This window comes from Callionymus lyra, chromosome 19, assembly GCF_982586985.1.
Source record: "Callionymus lyra chromosome 19, fCalLyr1.hap1.1, whole genome shotgun sequence".
NCBI lineage: Eukaryota > Metazoa > Chordata > Actinopteri > Syngnathiformes > Callionymidae > Callionymus > Callionymus lyra.
This window is the reverse complement of record NC_141836.1, coordinates 7681914-7699241: the sequence shown is the minus strand read 5'-3', so window position 1 is coordinate 7699241 and position 17328 is coordinate 7681914. Positions and strand designations below refer to the sequence as shown.

At 41.4% G+C, this 17328-nt stretch overlaps 1 protein-coding gene across 1 annotated transcript; it reads left to right on the top strand.

Annotated features, from left to right (window-relative positions):
• The first annotated feature begins 13099 nt into the window (after positions 1-13099).
• Positions 13100-14776, top strand: kcna10a (potassium voltage-gated channel, shaker-related subfamily, member 10a). Its single transcript, XM_087781513.1, has one exon. The coding sequence runs from the start codon at positions 13100-13102 to the stop codon at positions 14774-14776; it is 1677 nt and encodes a 558-aa protein (XP_087637639.1).
• The last annotated feature ends 2552 nt before the right edge of the window (positions 14777-17328 follow it).

Genomic DNA, 17328 nt, shown 5'->3' with positions numbered 1-17328 from the left:
ACTCCTGGGACTTGATTGTTTTTTAACGACCTCCCTGTCTCTAAAAAAAAAAGAGAGGGGGTCTAATGTCAGTGGAGAGTCAAAATGGTGGACGTATCTTCATCTTCACCTTGACGAACATCTCTGATCCTTCTCAGGATCCATCATTTTATTTCTCTGATCACATTTGTATACAAAAGTGTTCGCAACTATCTCCCATACTGTAGCGCAACAGTTCCTAATAGCACATAGTGAACCAGTTTTTTCATGGTCAGCATCGGCTTCAAACGATTCTCCTCCTCGCTGGTGTGTAACACACTGGCTAGTAAATCTCTCCTTCTTCCTCTCGTCACTTTGACGGACACGAGTATAAAACGTCGGACACGCTGCCGACATTAGCCGGCGCACATTTACGGCTGATTTACGAGCTAACGCCACGTTCCGGCTCGAGGCCTGTCAACCTGAACTCTCTTTATGTCGCAGCCGTCATGGAGGAACCATGTGTGAGGAGGAGGAGGAGGAGGACGAGGAGGAGGAGGAGGACAGGGAGGAGGAGGGGAGTCGCTTTCTCTCCATCGCGACAGTGGAAGCCCCCTTTCTATAAATAGATCGGCGGTAGGTTCCCGCCGTGTTTACAGGGGAAGCCTGTCTTGAATTATTGACGTGTGCGACCACAGAGGAGTGTGTTGTGCGGGCGAGTTCACGACACCCGGAGCAACAAAAGGGTGTCGAGAGAAGAAGGAGCTGCTGCCTGTCGAGTGTTTATTGAGCTTGACATTGATTTGTGGGTTCACGCTCGCCTTCCATCACCACCAGCCTTTACTTACCGGTGAACCTACAAACGTGGCGGGGTGCTGGTCGCGGGGTGCTGGTCGCGGGGTGGATTGTATAGGGCAGACCTGGGCAAAATGCGCCCCTTTGACTGGTCCTCGTAATGCCAAAGATTGATCATGTATAAATGGTTCTAATGCATTAAAAAAGTGTACTTTGTATTTATTATTCATTTACTTTTTCACGTAACACTTATTTACTTTTCCCTCCTTTTTGTGTGTATTTTTTTGAGTTTGTATTAATCCCTCAAAACATTATACAAGAATAAAATTGCAGCTTATTTAGCTTAATAAATGTCACGGCCTAATGACGCATGTCCTTTTTTTTTAGGGATTTTTTTTCGTCTTTATTTTTGCTTGACGGTCCCTAACAACATTAACAGAATTTAATGTGGCCCTTGGAGAATTTTAATTGCCCACCCCTGGTATAGGGGGTGATTTACGAGGTTCAATTTACATTCATGTCCATGTAGGAATCATGCTCACTGTATAGCAAACACAGGGGCTGACGTCACGCCAGGAATGTGTCTTCATTCAATTAAAGGTTCAAAACATTATGACCGCCTGCCTTGTTCAGACCCCGTTGTGCATAAAACACAAGCAGACACGATTATATTTGAACAATACAATCCAAATAAACACTGTGAACAAAAACAAAATTAGTTTTTTGTTCCATGTTTCTTTCTCTTTTTACAGCAATTCTCGGTGACATTTAACCTGTTTTATGTTCATTTTTCTCGTTTTTTGACTAAACTAAATATTTTTAATTTATTTACTTCATCTATACGTTGTTTATCACGTTATTTCCCGAACTGTAGGTTTAAGCAGGTTTTAGTGGCGGCGAGTCAGTTTCGTGAACAACACTGACCTCTAGCGTTCATATCTATGAGCGTCAGACACTCGTTTTCAGAGTTATAAAATAAAGATTATAAAATAAATGAATATATAGTTTTAAGAGCCCGTCATTTTCTACCAACTTCTGCTTATTATAAAATCATCACATTTGCAATTTTCAAAACCAAATTAATCCATTGAATAGAAAAACCTGTGATTTGTATTTAATAATATACTATTATTTCTAAACTTCAACTCATTACAATGTACTCGATTAAGTATGTAAAATAATAGTTTATAAATGAAGGATTTGCGGTTTAAAGATAAATAAATACAAATTAACATGAAATATATTAATAAAAGTAAAACGTTACTGAATATAACATAGAAAATCTGTGAAAAAAATCCCACATTTACCTATAATAATCTGCTTTACTTTCTAATGATTCCACAAAATACTCAAATGAAAAAGCTGATATTCAACATGGAGGTTGAAGTCACACGAAGACATCAATCCTTCCTCTCGTTCGTCACCGTCATCGTGGAGCTTTAAATATCCACATTAATAATTCACTCGCTCTAAAACCATCTTCCTCCTTCTCCTCCCGTGTCTGGCCGTAAAACACAGATCCCAGCTCTCCTTTGACTCTTTTTTTCAATGAAGCCTGATTGATGCAGATGATAAAAGAGCCTCTGGTTTACCCAGGAGCTCCACAAGAGAGCATCTGCCTGGTCTTTCTTCCTCTTGATGTGACGATTCCGAGAGATTTAATGTTTTTTTTTATCACTTTAAATACATTAATAGTCCCGAAACTCTTTAAAAAAACGCGTAATGTGTATTTATGAATATTCCCTGAAAGACTTTGAAGAATAAACTTAATTATTATAAGACAATTACATTAAGAACGTGAAAGAAGATTGAGTGTCAGGACTAAGTTCCACCGGTAGAGGGAGCCCGCCCACAGAGAACACATGTTGGTCCACACGGGAGTAAAGTGTTTCTAAATAAAAGACAACTTTATGAATCACCTGGAACTCCCCCTGGTGGACACGCGCCGTACAAACATGACGTAGTAACGACGTAATTCGACTTAAAATAAAGCATTTTTTATTTTATTTAATGGACTTATTTATTGCAATCATTGAAATTATCTAAAATGCTTTAAAAAACAGTTGAAATTGAAATTATTTTGTGGCCAAGATGAGGATCAGCAACTCTAAAACTGAGGCGGTGGTTCTCCGTATCCCAAGGTCTTGTTCACGAGTGAGGGAAGTGGAAGCTCAAGGTGGGTCGTTCAACTGGGAGGAAGCCTCGGGTCGGACCCGGGAACACTGGCAGGAGGATTCTAAGGTAAGTCTGGGCTTCTTTCGCTTCGCTGCTGCCCCTGCGACCCAAGATAAAGATGGAGACTGAAGAGAAAAAAAATACTCTTTTTTTTATCATTTAATACAAGTTTTTGTGTGTGTTTCCTACATTGGGGGATGAAATTAGGAAACATGTTTTAATCTCCTTACCCGCGTCACACACACACACACATACACACACACACACACCCTCCTCCCTCACTCCTGCGTCTTTCATTTTAAGGACACATCGGTGTGTGTTTATGTGTGTGTAGTTTTTTTTTTTTTTTTTTTTACCAGGCGGGGAATTGGCCAAATTAAAGTAATCATGCGTCGGTTATGTCACCGTCACATCTGGCCCCGGGCTCAGCGGCTCCTCGGCACCGCCTCCCGCCCGCCGCGGCTGCACTTCTCCCGGGGGAGCCAGCGTCCATGTTGCGGTCAGCGGCGGCTCCGGTGGGAAGAGACCGCGATGACAGCTTCGGTTCGGCCCGGAGGAGACGCGAACTTTCACCGACACCGCCCGGAAGTGAGCGAGGTCGTGGCGGGAACTCGGGTGAGCTGTTGTTGTTGTTGTTGTTGTTGTTGTTGTTTGTTTCATTTCTGTTCACGAGCGATCAACAGGTTTGAGGGTTTTTTTCTACGTTTACTCCGTGAATGGACCAGAACCAGGTGGTCCAGATCACAGCTAGTTATTGCTGTTTCGGACATTTTTTGCAACAAATAACTTAATAAAAGCAACATTTTATAACTTATACTGTCACTGTCACTTGTTTTTTGTTTGTTTGTTTTGAATTAAAGTAATATATTATATATGTGACTAAATAAAAATATATATTTGCAAATACGAATAAGTCACGGAAATATCATAAAATATTAATAATAAATAAGATTAATTTAAGTTGATACAAAATATTTGTTTTAATTTATTATTGTATTTTAACCATGAAAACTAAGGATTCTTTAAAAAGAATATATGTTTTTTAAATGTTGCAAGTGGAAAGTCTTTTTTTTATCATAATGCAAACTGTGTATTTAAAAAAAAAAATAATAATAATCATATGTTCTTTTTTTTGTATATTTCCAGGGCAAAATGAATGCAAAAAACATTCATTTTAACTTATATTTTCATTGTTAATGTACAACATCATATTGTAAATAAATGTTTATAAAAAAAACCGTAATAAAATATCAATATTATAATGTTTTATCATCGCAAAAGTACCTGAATAATCATTATATAGGAGAAAAAAACTAGGACAACAATGTTGCATTAATGTAATAAGTAAGTAAGTAATTTATATTTATATAGCGCTTTTCCAGACCAGGGTCACAAAGCGCTTAAACAATCAAAACAATATTCAATAAAGTATATACTTTAAAGATCAAGATAATACTGAGAACAACACAGGAGTTCCAGGAAATCAAGGAAAAGTCTGTACGATTAAAAATGTTGTTGACAAACGTGTCGATCAACGTGAGGTTTTTTTTCCGGACGTCCTTGAACGCATCTGTTATGTTTGTACCTTCCTCGCTTTAAAGTGACGTCAACATTTTACAAGTTTCAATATCCGATGTTGAATAATCGCTTACGTTTTCGTGTGTGTGTGTGTAGTTGTGTGTAGTATTTGGTACAGCACCTGCCATTGGTGATTTAAATCCTTCACCAGATGTTTCCTTCTCTGACATTTAAATATGGTTCTGGAAATGATATTTCATTGGAAGGAGGGTCAGTGAACTTGTCTTCTGGCTCAGCTCACGTGTCGATACTACAGGGTGTGACGGTTCATCTTCGCGGAGGAACGTCTCTCAACCTTCTCAGGGTCAGAGTTGACCAGTAGTGTTGACTCACGCTCCTTCACTCGCGAACAAGACTCCTACATACTTGACTCCTGCTCCTGTCAAAGTGTCGACCCGTGACTTCCTAATCAAAGCGGCGGCGGTGAGATTGACGCAGGTTTTAGGAATTAGACGCGAGTCCGATCCAGGCTGTCAGTCTTGCTTACAATTTTTTTTGTGGAATATCATGTCACCTTGGATTATCGGCCAATCCCCCAACTTCCGTGAACAGTTTATGAGCCACCGGGGCGATGACGCAACTTTGTTGTCTTCGATGATCAACTCTGACGTGAACCAATATGTCGCCGGCGTGTACTTGAACGCACCGCGGCCATCGGTGTCCGTCACAGAGCCCGTGTAATCACATTAATAAATAGAAACTTCCCAGATTAGCGGCTGATTTCAGAGATGTTTTTAATTCGCAGGAAGTGACTTCGGCAGTGTGTGTGTCTGTGTGTTGTCCGGACGCCAAGGAAGGATTTGGGTCCCAGCTGCCGAGCGCAGGGAGTTGGCCCCGGGCCTGCAGACACACCCATGTCATCAGCAGCAGCTTATGTCTTCTGATGCCTCGCGGAGACGACGCGTCCGCCGCAATCTGCTCGCGTGTTCGTCTCAGAGAGATAAGGGAGGGCGTCTCTATGGAGACGGTTTGGTTTGTAAATGAGAAGTTGTGTTCGTTTAGTTAAACCTGGCTAAAAGTGTGAGCAACCCTTGCTTAGCTTGTGGATCTACGTTTTTATTTCTGTGCCGAAAACAAAAAAGTTGAGCGAAATATAAGACCTTACTCTCTCTTCAGCGAGTATCTTCAAGTAACCATCAGATTAGCGACTCACGGGTGAATGAACCAGTCCAGGAGATTTGAGTCTCTTGTCCGTCCTTACCCTGGTCCTGATGCCAAGTGAGCATTTGCCACTCAAAAACATTAAACATGTTATTATTTTTAAATCTCCTCGTAGATATTCGGTGATTAAATGTACTTCAGTGTCGTCGTGACGCAACATCTGGGAGTGAATTGAAGGGAAACGTGACGGAGAGCAACGTTCACTCGGCTGCTTCTGCAAAAGAAGCAAATGGCGCAGATGTGATGGAGGGTGTGGAGGACCATCTGGCTTAGGAATGTCTCTCAGGCTTCTTAGGATATTTTTTATTTGCTTCTATTGAGGGTGAATCAGTGTTGGCGTTGCTATATTTGCGTTTCAGGAGTTGCTATTCTGTAGTTGCTCACGTAGTTGTGCTCACAGAGCTGCCCTTATGGAGTTTGGTTTCCAGAAATTGCATTTCCGTGTTGCCTTTCGGAGTTTCCTTTCCATTCCACAGTTGCATTTCTAAAATTCGCTGATCACGTGGTTAGATTTTGATAGTTGCGCTCACATAGTAGCATTTACAAAGTTGCGTTTCCAGAGTCCCAGTTCCCAGTGTCGTGTTTTGTCAGTTGAGTTGCATCTCTTGAGTTGCGATTCCAGAATCACCGTTTCCGGGCTGGCGTTTCTGGAATTGCGTTTCCAGAGTTACTTACGGAGCTGTGCTAATCGAGTTTCACTTACGGAGTTGGGTTTTTATAGATTACATTTTTTTGAAGTTGCGTTCCTGATTTACTTTACTTTAGTTGCGTTTCTTGAGTTGCTCACACCTGGTTGCGCTCTCGTAGATGCTCTCACTCACTCTTAGAGTTGCATTTCTGGAGTTGCGTATTCGGAGTTTCCTTTTCAGAGTTACTCACCGAGCTGTGCTAATGGAATTGAATTTTGAATTTGCGTTCCTGATTTACCTTCCTGAGTTGAATTCTTGAGTTGCTCACGTAGTTGCGTTCAGGTAGTTCTGTCGCGTAGTTGCGCTCCTAGAGTTGCATTTCTGGAGTTGAATCCTTGACTTGTTTTAATGGAGTTCACCCTGGGAGCTCATCCAGTCATGTGTGTAACCGTGTGTTTGACCCAACTGTGCATTCCCAGAAGTCAACAGCTATAATGAAGGAGTATCAGAGACATTTTAAACCTCGTCTAAGCGTGAGTGTGTGTGTGTGTTATGACTCATAAGTATCACTGTTTATCCGCCAGAGGAGATCCCTCGGCTTATGGCACTGTGCTGCCCGGCCCACATTAATCTGCTTAATAGGGTCAAAAATCTGCTCCAAAAATATCGACTGCCGGCCTGGACCTCCTCCAGCTGCAGACCACCACCAAATCTGAACCAGACCTGCAGAACATGTGGTGCTTTGAATGTATCATGAACCGTCAAAAGCTTGTGGGGTAATGTTTAGATTTTATTTTGGATTTCATCACATTTCACAAGTTGAATCCTAAATATTCTACTTTTCTTTATTTTATTTCCTTCATTTTATTTGTCTTTTTTTGGGGTGATTTTTCCCTTAAAAATATAATAAATATACGTTACATTTGTCAAGTCGGTTGTGCTTTTATGATTCATATTTAAGACAGAATAATAGATAATTTGCCCCCTTCAGGAAATTAAATCTGTTATTTCAACCACATAGAGAGAAGTTAAACTCTGACCTTTGACCTCTGGTTGGATGCCACTTCAGCTAATTCAGCGGAGGAAGACACACCCGGCGTGGTCCTCGCCCGGCTGGTCATAATGTAAAAAAATAATGTGTGTTGACGGTGAAGAAGCAACTTTCACCTCCGCGAGTGTTTGCTCACTTCAGATTATCACTTGTGACAGGACGAGTTATCAGGATGGATGTGTATTAATAGTGAGCCCCCCCGCCCTCGCTCGCCCCCCAAACCCTCGCTCACCCCCCGCCTCCTCTGTTAGCGCCGAGTCAATGTCACTTTGTCTGCTCGCGGGCGAGCGCTTGTTGTTGTTGTCGGCGTGGAAGAGCAGCTGCTGCTCTCCGGCCAAATTCACTTCATCTGCTCCTCGTTCACAGAAGGAAAACCTGCGTTCGCACCTGAAGATGCTTTTATTTACTTTAGTCAACGAGGTTTTGTGAGCAAAAACATTCCTTTAACTGACATTTGAAACTTCAAAACAACCTTGTTGACTTACTTTCTAACAATGACTGGAGCTCGCTTGAACAACGCACACAGCAGAAGTCAGCGAGAACCTCCTGCACCACTGAGAGTTACACGTCTTTCAATGACTCGCTTATTTTTAATCATCCGTTTTTGAGTTATTTTTCTAAAGGGACTAAAGGCTTGGATAAATATGAAAAACATGTATGGTTATTTTGTTGAAATAAAACATAGTACAAATATGAATCTGTTGAATAAAAAAGTACAAAATAATATTTTTAAATAAGTATATTGAAGAGGAAGAGTGAGAACCGAGGATTACAAGAGAAACATGTAAAATACTTGTAATGGTAATATTGCAATGAAAGTAAGCATATGGTTTATATATAATGATGTATAATGTACATGTATATATTATGTGTTCATATGGACATAGTATATACATTTATATTTTATACTTTATCATGTTATATTATGAAATATAGATAATACCAGACGATCTTATGTATGAGTACTTATATAATACGTATTGATATCTGTCTAGAAGTATTTGCTACAAGCTTAAAAATAATTAAAAATAAAACGTAAAACACTGTATATATATAAAAATAAAACGTAAAACACTGTATATATATATATATATATATATATATATACAGTGTTTTACGTTTTATTTTTAATTATTTTTAAGCTTGTAGCAAATACAAATATATATATATATATATATATATATATATATATGTAACTAGTATAAAGAATAAAAAACAATTTTGAAAAATGTTCTTTTTATTTGGCTTTATTATTATCTTTCTTTTGTATGTTAAAAATATATATATATACTTTCAAAAATAAAATAAATGTATTCTTAAATTACATATGACCTCTTTGGCAGAGATAAAAATGCAAATAACAATTTTAATACTTTTACTCAGTTCTAGGAATAAACAGGAAATAAAACGACATTAATATTTATTTGAACATTGAGGCGAGAGCGAGTCATTCATTTTTCCCGACAGCACCTGAACACATCGCGTGAAATCGAGCGAGTGATTTGACGAAGTGAGCAACACTTGAATAATTCTATTTCCGACGAAGCGAAGAAGCAAATGTTTGTTCAAGTGGAAACACTCAAGATAGAAACAGACACTTTAGCCGTTGACAACATGATCTGCTGCCGTCGTTCACACACTTTTACGACGACAGCTTGCGAGTGTTTTACGGCGTGAGGACGGGAGGCGTGTCGGCGCGTTAGCCGCCGTCCCTCCGCGGAATCTCGACAGCCCTCGTCTGCGGCGACCCTGCAGTTGTTGAGAGATATTTGTGGCGGCAGATAGAGTTTCACGTTTAGCTCCGCGGTTATGATAGTTATTTGTCGATTCCTGCTGTCCAGGATGTAATGATTTGTTCCCGGGCGAGAGGAAATGGAAGGTGTTGGTCGGCTGAACTCATCCTACGTAGATTAATATCCATGTTGTGACCGATCAATGTTCATACATAAAGACCAAAAGTGCTTAAACATTTTGGCTCCTTGTTTTGTTGAGTTTGACTCTTGACCTTCACTGTGATGAGCTGAAGAAAGAGCTGAGCCATAAGACTCTCCTCTGACTCTTGTCGCTTTGAATCTCTCTGCGAGAGCTTCGGCATCCAATTGAGACTCAGAGTAGAACCTTTGATCGTCTACAATAAACATCCCGAGGTTTCCTCCCTGTCAGGTGGTCAAACGAGGTGGAGGGTGGATGTCATGGGGCGGACGTAGCTCACAGTGCATTAATAAGAGTCACAGTCAAACATGTTTAAGGTACAAAAAAAAGTCATGGGGTGTGTATTGTCAAGATTATTTTTTAATGATACGTATCACGATACAGGGTCAACGATACGATATATTGCGATACTGCAGTAACAAGGATATATGTGTAGTATTGTGAGTACTTGACTCTGGTGTTGTAGTATTTACAGACCACATGACCTCTTGACGAAGTCGTAACTGCTTTCATTTGTTTTCAAACCAAAATATGTCCAAACATCAGCTGTAAAAGCTGCTGGAGTCGACTGTATCCTCTCGTCCTCAGTCAACGCCAAGATCTCAGAGGATTTCATTGTTCCTTTAGCTGCGAAGGGCGTAACGACTGCTGCCCTCTAGCGTCCCGAGGTTTAATTGCAACACAAAATTGAACAAACATTATTGAAATATAAACCATAAAATAACTATGATGAAAATAAAAAATATAGTATAGTATATTGAAAAACATATGAATCTTATCTAAAAGAGAAAGATCCGTGAAGCTCATCCTTACCTCACTGAAAGAGACCCTTGGGTCTCTTCGCAAAGAGTGGGGCGAAAGCAAAGAAGGAAGTTTGCGACGCCGATACGACGGCTCCAGATGTTGTCGCCACAACAAACAAAGTTGCGTCGAAGAGGTCGCGCACATGTGTTTGGATTAACGAGGCTGAGCCGGCGTCTGCGTCTGACGCGCCCAAGCGGCTCTCGCATTATTCATTCAGCTCCTGCGAGATCAGCCGGATACGAGCGCCGCCGGTGCGACAGGTCAAGCAGGCGGACGGGGTTTCAATCCACTGAGGCCGTTCCGGACCAGTGGGCCTTGAACACATCACCTCCCAGTGTCAGGTGCATTGGAAAAGGTACTTTCAACAGCTCTGGTACTTTTGAGTCGCAGCTCATTTAAGTGGCTCCTGTTTCTGCGCCAGCGTAAGGTTACCAGGCGGCGTGATGGATTCTGATTCCAACTGAGGACGCGTCGGCTCTGGACGGACGGCGAGACCCCGGGGTCGGTCTCTTCCCGGCCCCCCAGTTGAACGTAGGCACCGACGGTGCTGCCGTCCCCAAACTACAGACCTTCCGGAGCGATAATGAAAGTGATTGACAGCAGCGGTTCTGGAGCACGAGGTGACGCTTGAGTTTGATACGGGATTAAATATTGACGGATTAACTCGAGCGGAAAAATAGTTATTTAGCTTATTTATGGCTGGACTCACTTTAGCGCGACGTCACTCAGTTTAACCACATGTGTTGATATTCAACAATAGTTCCTCTTTTTTTTTGGCTTTCAAATCATATTTACTCATTGTTATTTTATGAATAATATAAAATATACATTTTATTTCACGACAACAGCACTTTATCAATAAATAAAACTATATCCTTTATTTAAGAAATTATCAATATGCTTAAATATCACTACTTTTTTCACGGTACTGTAAAGATATTCGACAGCACTGAATCTAAATTTTATTTAATCATAATTTATTTTTTATCATAGTCCTTTTTTTATATTTCAATAAAGAGTAAAAATAAAATAGTGTAACTTTTTTTGTTTACAATTAACATGCTCATTTTTGTGTTGCAATTAAACCCCCGGCCGCTAGATGGCAGCAGTCATTACGTACTCCGCAACTTGGAGTTAATTTAGCAGAGATCTCGGTGATGACTGAGGACGAGAGGATGCAGTCGACTCCAGCAGCTTTTAAAGCTGATGTTTGGACATATTTTGGTTTGAAAACAAATGAAAGTAGTTACGACTTCGTCAAGAGTCATGTGGTCTGTAAATACAACAACACCAGAGGCAAGTACTCGACAATACTACACATAAATACTTGCTACTACAGTATCACAGTGAATCTATATATATCATAACATCATACGTATCCTTTTAATTTTTATGTAACTCTTATTAATGTTCCGTCTTTAGCTTCCTCTGCTCTGGCATCAGCCCACTCACTTCGTCCGCCCTCGTCCCCCACGACGTACCACCCTCATCTGTCTCACCCTCGCCGGCCCCGTCTCCCCCGCTGACTCACCCCAGGAGTCTTTAATTAAACATCTGCCGGCGTCACGCACTCCCAGATCTCTTTACCTTTTAATGGCTTCTTGTTAGAAGGTAACCTGAGCCTCAGATGAAGGCCGAGGCAGACGCTTCTAGAAGTGCCACGGAGAGAAGCCGATTAATTATGCACTAATGTATGCGTGACCCCGTGATCCGTGACCCCGGTCCGTGCTCTCCTCCTTTAACCTGCATGTCCGGAGACGGATAGTATTTATCAATGAGCAATGATGTCCGTGAGAACGATGGGTTGGAGAGCATCAGGGAAACTTGAGTTAGTGTTTACGTGGCTTCGCTGAAACAACAGAGTCTCACAGCGGCTGCTTCTCGAACCCGGAAACTGGTCCAGGTAGATCCACGGAGGTAAAGGTGACGACCATTTTCGTCTCGCTGTATTTGTAGCTTCAGTTATTTTGCTTTATTTATTTACGCTGTCATCGATATTTAGCTTTAACTCTTTCATTCACTCTTATCTTTATCTTTATGGAGTCAGCTTGAGTCTGTCCCAGCTACCCAGGGCAAGACGTGTCAAAAGGCAAATCTATATACAAATACTAACATCTACGTGGTTTACAGACAAAGTACAAACAAAAAAAAGAGGTATACATTTTGAAGGTGGTCCAAGTGGGCTAATTTAGCATAGCTAGCACAAAGTAATTGTTTTCTTTCACAACTAACTGCTTCTCAATGGAAACAAATTCATTTTTTTCGAGATCAATCTTATGGTTTTCGGGGAGACTCTCAGGGAAATATAAACACCAATCTCTGTAGGCGACATTGAAAATAAAGACATACTCTTAAATTACGGTTTTACACATACTACACGTGTTAAGGGCCGCAGGAAATGACTTGGTGGGATGGATTTGATCCTTAGGCCATGAGTTTGTGTCTGAGAGTCTTCAATTAACGTCTATGTTTTTGAACTGTGGGAGGAAATTGGAGTAAACTCGGGGAAACCATGTGGAATTGTAACTTGATACTCAGTCACTCAAATAAAGTTATCAAGCTAACTTGCTAACACTGTCAAATATCTACAAGTTCATTTTTAAATGTACGTCTGTACTGTTGTTCCAAAACATTCTGTGACTGAGAAGAGTACTTTGAAATATCTAGATCAGGACTTAGACCACTGGGTGAGTGTTCACCTTGTCGAGTCCTGAAGGTCTCAGTGAGTCCCTGTGAGTCAAGAGAGTCGTGACAAGAAGTTTTTCTTCGAGATAAAACTTTAATTCCTGATGTGCATTTTCTACATTTTGAAGATAGAGAGCAGGTTTGACGGTGGTTCAGAATTCAAGAAACATCTCCTTCAACTGATGTCCATGTGTTCTGTCTCGTAGGTCTGGAAGGGAAAAGGAAGAAGCCACAAGCTCATTTAGCTCGCCTTCAGGATTCCCCGCCAACTAGCATCAACTCAGTTTCTGAAACCTGAAGTCGCGGGTCTATGCCCGGCTGATCCGCAGCCATGGAGATGGCCCTGGTAGACTTTGAAACCCTGGATGACCTTGAGGAAGAGACCTACGTGGACGAAACGACTGCGCTCCGTGTGGACATACCTCCAGAAAACAACAGCCCCAAAAGCCTCAAACGGCTCTCGACTCCAAATCCCCTCGCTGCCATGACCCAGACACCGTTGTTGGAGGTACATCCGTCTCCAAAGATACCCAGGCACAGCCGTCAGGGACGCAGCAGCTGCACCAGCATGATCTCAAACTGGAAAATGCTTTTGGGCAGCGAAGGAACAAAAGACAGCGAGGCCATTTTTAACCGACTGGCCAAGGAATGCTGCGAGGACCTGTTCATGGACAAGCGTGGCCTCGATGACGGGGACCAGAAAGTCATCATTAACATTGCTGGTCTGCGCTTCGAGACGCAGCTGAAAACTTTGGACCAGTTTCCCGAGACGCTGCTGGGAGACCCAACTAAGAGGATGGAATACTTTGATCCCATGAGAAACGAGTATTTCTTTGACCGGAACAGGCCGAGCTTCGACGGGATCTTGTATTACTACCAGTCGGGTGGTAAGATTAGACGCCCGGCTAATGTTCCTTTGGATGTGTTCGCAGACGAAATGGTGTTCTACGAGCTCGGCAATGAGGCCATGGAGCAGTTCAGAGAAGATGAGGGGTTTATAAAAGACGTGGACATTCCTCTTCCCAACAACGAGATCTGCAGGCAATTCTGGCTGCTGTTTGAGTACCCCGAGAGCTCCAACGCAGCTCGGGGTGTTGCCCTGGTGTCGGTTTTTGTCATCGTTATTTCAATCATCATCTTCTGTATGGAGACTCTGCCAGTGTTTCGGGATGAAACGGACAAAATCGTGCCTACCGTGCATCATTTCAACAAATCCACAGTTCGCGGCACTGCCACCCCAACGGATGAAAACGGAGCCCCCCTGTCGGATCCGTTCTTCCTCATCGAGACCGCCTGCATCGGCTGGTTTTTCTTTGAGCTCTTTGTCCGTTTCTTTGTTTGTCCCAGTAAAAAGGAATTTTTCCACAACATCATGAATGTCATCGACCTCATTTCCATCGTCCCCTACTTCGTGACTGTGATCACGGAGATGATCACCACTCCGGAGGAGAGCTCGGGCCAGAACATGTCTCTGGCCATCCTCAGAATCATCCGTCTGGTCAGGGTGTTTCGTATTTTCAAACTGTCCCGTCACTCCAAGGGGTTGCAAATCCTGGGACAGACTCTCAAAGCTAGCATGCGCGAGCTGGGGTTGCTCATATTCTTCCTTTTCATTGGTGTGATTCTGTTCTCTAGCGCCATCTACTTCGCGGAGGTGGACGAGCCGCACACACAGTTCGTCAGCATACCCGACGGCTTCTGGTGGGCGGTGGTAACCATGACCACGGTCGGCTACGGAGACATGTACCCCATCACGGTCGCTGGCAAAGTGGTCGGCACCCTGTGCGCCATCGCCGGCGTGCTGACGATCGCGCTGCCCGTCCCCGTCATCGTTTCCAACTTCAACTACTTTTACCACCGAGAGACGGAGGCGGAGGACAAGCAGCCTCTCACGGACGCCATCGAGGAAGCCATGAAGGTCGACACCGACAGCAAACAAGGTAGCAAGACCAACCTCAATAAAACCAACGGCCTGTGGAAGACGAACAAAGACAAGTCCAGCTTGTGACGGTCTATCGGGGTCACGTGACCTTGAATATGTTTAAATTACAACAAAACTTACCTCAGATGTTTCAAACCATCTTCTATGTCAACGTGAAGTTACTGCTCAGTGAACTGATGAAATCCATCACCAGCCTTTGGCTCAGCTCAAAGGGTGGGTTGCATTGACGGTGTGATGGATTTATTGGACTTCATAGTTCCTGGCCTACCCTGTTCCACACAAACGTCGAGGTGGTTCGGCGACGCCATGAAGACCATCAGACCTTGTGTGACTGATCTAAGGATTAATGGCTGTCTCCGATGCCCTGAACTGACCATGAAGGCACTATCCCGTCACCTGGTAGTAATAATGTACCTTTTAAGTTATTTAAATTCCGGCTAACCAGGTCGTGAACCCTGCTTGCTGCTTGCTTGAAGTGCAGCAGTTCTTCGGTGCTTGTTGAAATGGTAGCATCATGTTAAAGCTATAATTGGTGAATTTGCAGCTTGCACATCCCTTCCTCAAACCCTCATGTAGCTCTTCGTCCGACCAACAGAAACTCCTTCTGATTAATATCATGTTGAAAAGTTGTTTCTTAATTCTTAATTATTTCGTTACCCAACTTTTACTGCCCACGGGTCGTCGACCCTTTCGTGAAAACGGTGAACCTCGTCTCGTCTGCTGACTCCATGTATATCAAGGTGGAGTGCCTTAAATCGTCTCGCTCGCCATCTTCAGACATCCATGTACGTGTTCACCTACATGCTGCGCTTCAGAGGAAATGTTGAAACGGCTGCAGTAGACAAACGTCGAGAAGCAAGAGAATCCACTTATCTAAGCCATTATTTAACCAAAAGTAGTTAAATGAAAGAAACAAGAAGTAAATGTTTATGAGTCAAAATAAGTCAAAAGTTGAATTTTTTATTTATACTGTTGATAGCAAACAAAAAACATTAATATCATAAATTAACTTTCACAAAATGCACAGAGAAACATGAATAAAAACAATAAAGTAAAGTAGTTTTAGTGGATATAACGTGGATATATTAATGTCCTTTAAAAGGAAAAATATAGTGAAAAGGCAAATAAACGCAGTTCAAAAAACAAAACAAATATCTTGAGAGAGAGAAATCAAAAATATATTTAATGAGAAATACTCTGACAATAAAATGAAATTAAAGCTAAAAAAGGAGTGAAGAATGTTATCCATCCAAAGCAAGAGAAAAAACAGGATTTATAGAAACACAACTTGCAAAAAGAAAAAAAAAGACCAAAGTTAAAATTCAATTGAATAGATATGAGTTAAATCATCTGTAAACATGTCGATCAATGTTTGATAATCCCATCAGAAATAATCCGACAAGAAGCCAAAAGAGACGATGAAAAGGGGAAACACATCTGCGTCTTTGTGTTGTATAAAGTGTACATTATTGAAATAAAAAACAAACCGAGGTGTTTCCTGTCTTGAGTTCCTCCACAACACGACACGCATGACAACGTTCGTCCGAGATCTGCTTTCACTGCCATGTTTGCGTGGTCATGGATTGTCGGCCTGGACGGCGTCCAGACGACAGGTCTGCTGACGGACACTCGTCAGGTTTCACCTGCAGCCGGAGGCCGAGGCTGAGTGACAGGCGGAGGGTTCGAGGCTGAAAATGAAGTTTGTGATCGTCGTCGGGTTGACCCAGAGACGAGGGACAAACAAGGTCAAAGGGTGGAACGAGAGACGAGGTGAAGAGAAAGGGAGGAGGGTGACCGTGATGGATAGAGTTCACACCTGTTGAGACGGACGACCTCAGGTGTCAAGTGAAGTGGACACATGAATCTATGAAGGGTCACGTCGACGCCCCTGAGGTGGACGAATGTTAGTGACATTTACTTATGCTTTCATTTACACTTGACATTGTATCTGAAATGAATGATTTTATTTATTTTATATTGTTCTATAGGCATCTGCTTTTTATCTTTTTTAAATCATTTAAACCATCATTTTTAAACCATTTTGTTTAACTTATAAGTATTTTATTTTAACCTTTAATTACATTTCTTTTCTCTACCTTTATTATCGTAAAACTTTACTCTTTTCCACATTTTATTTCAATTAATTCAACGTATAACCTTTGTTGCTTTGTTTATTATTATTTTTAAGTTTTCTCTTTTTTCTAAATGCAGGTTTTTAATTCATCAATGATTGTTTTTTTATGTTCACTTCTTAATTTCATTTGATCTTTATTTAATTATGCGTCTTTTATACTAATTTATTCATTTTTTATCATCTAATTATTTCAACTAGTCACTTTTGTTGCTTTTAAACTGTTTTAAATAGTTATATATTTGAATTGATCTTTCTTTTCCCTTTTAAATAACATTTTTCCTTTTTTTCTTTTCATTTAACCTAAATAAGTGCCATTTTTTATCAATTGATGTATATTTTGAGAATTTATATCTCATTTTTTTACCTTTATTTTTTATATTCTTTAGTTACTAAGTCGCTCCTCACCTGCTTCTCGTGCTGACGTCATCATTAGGAGCCAATCATATTCGCTCACGTCAGCTCTACGATAGTTTACACGTTGATG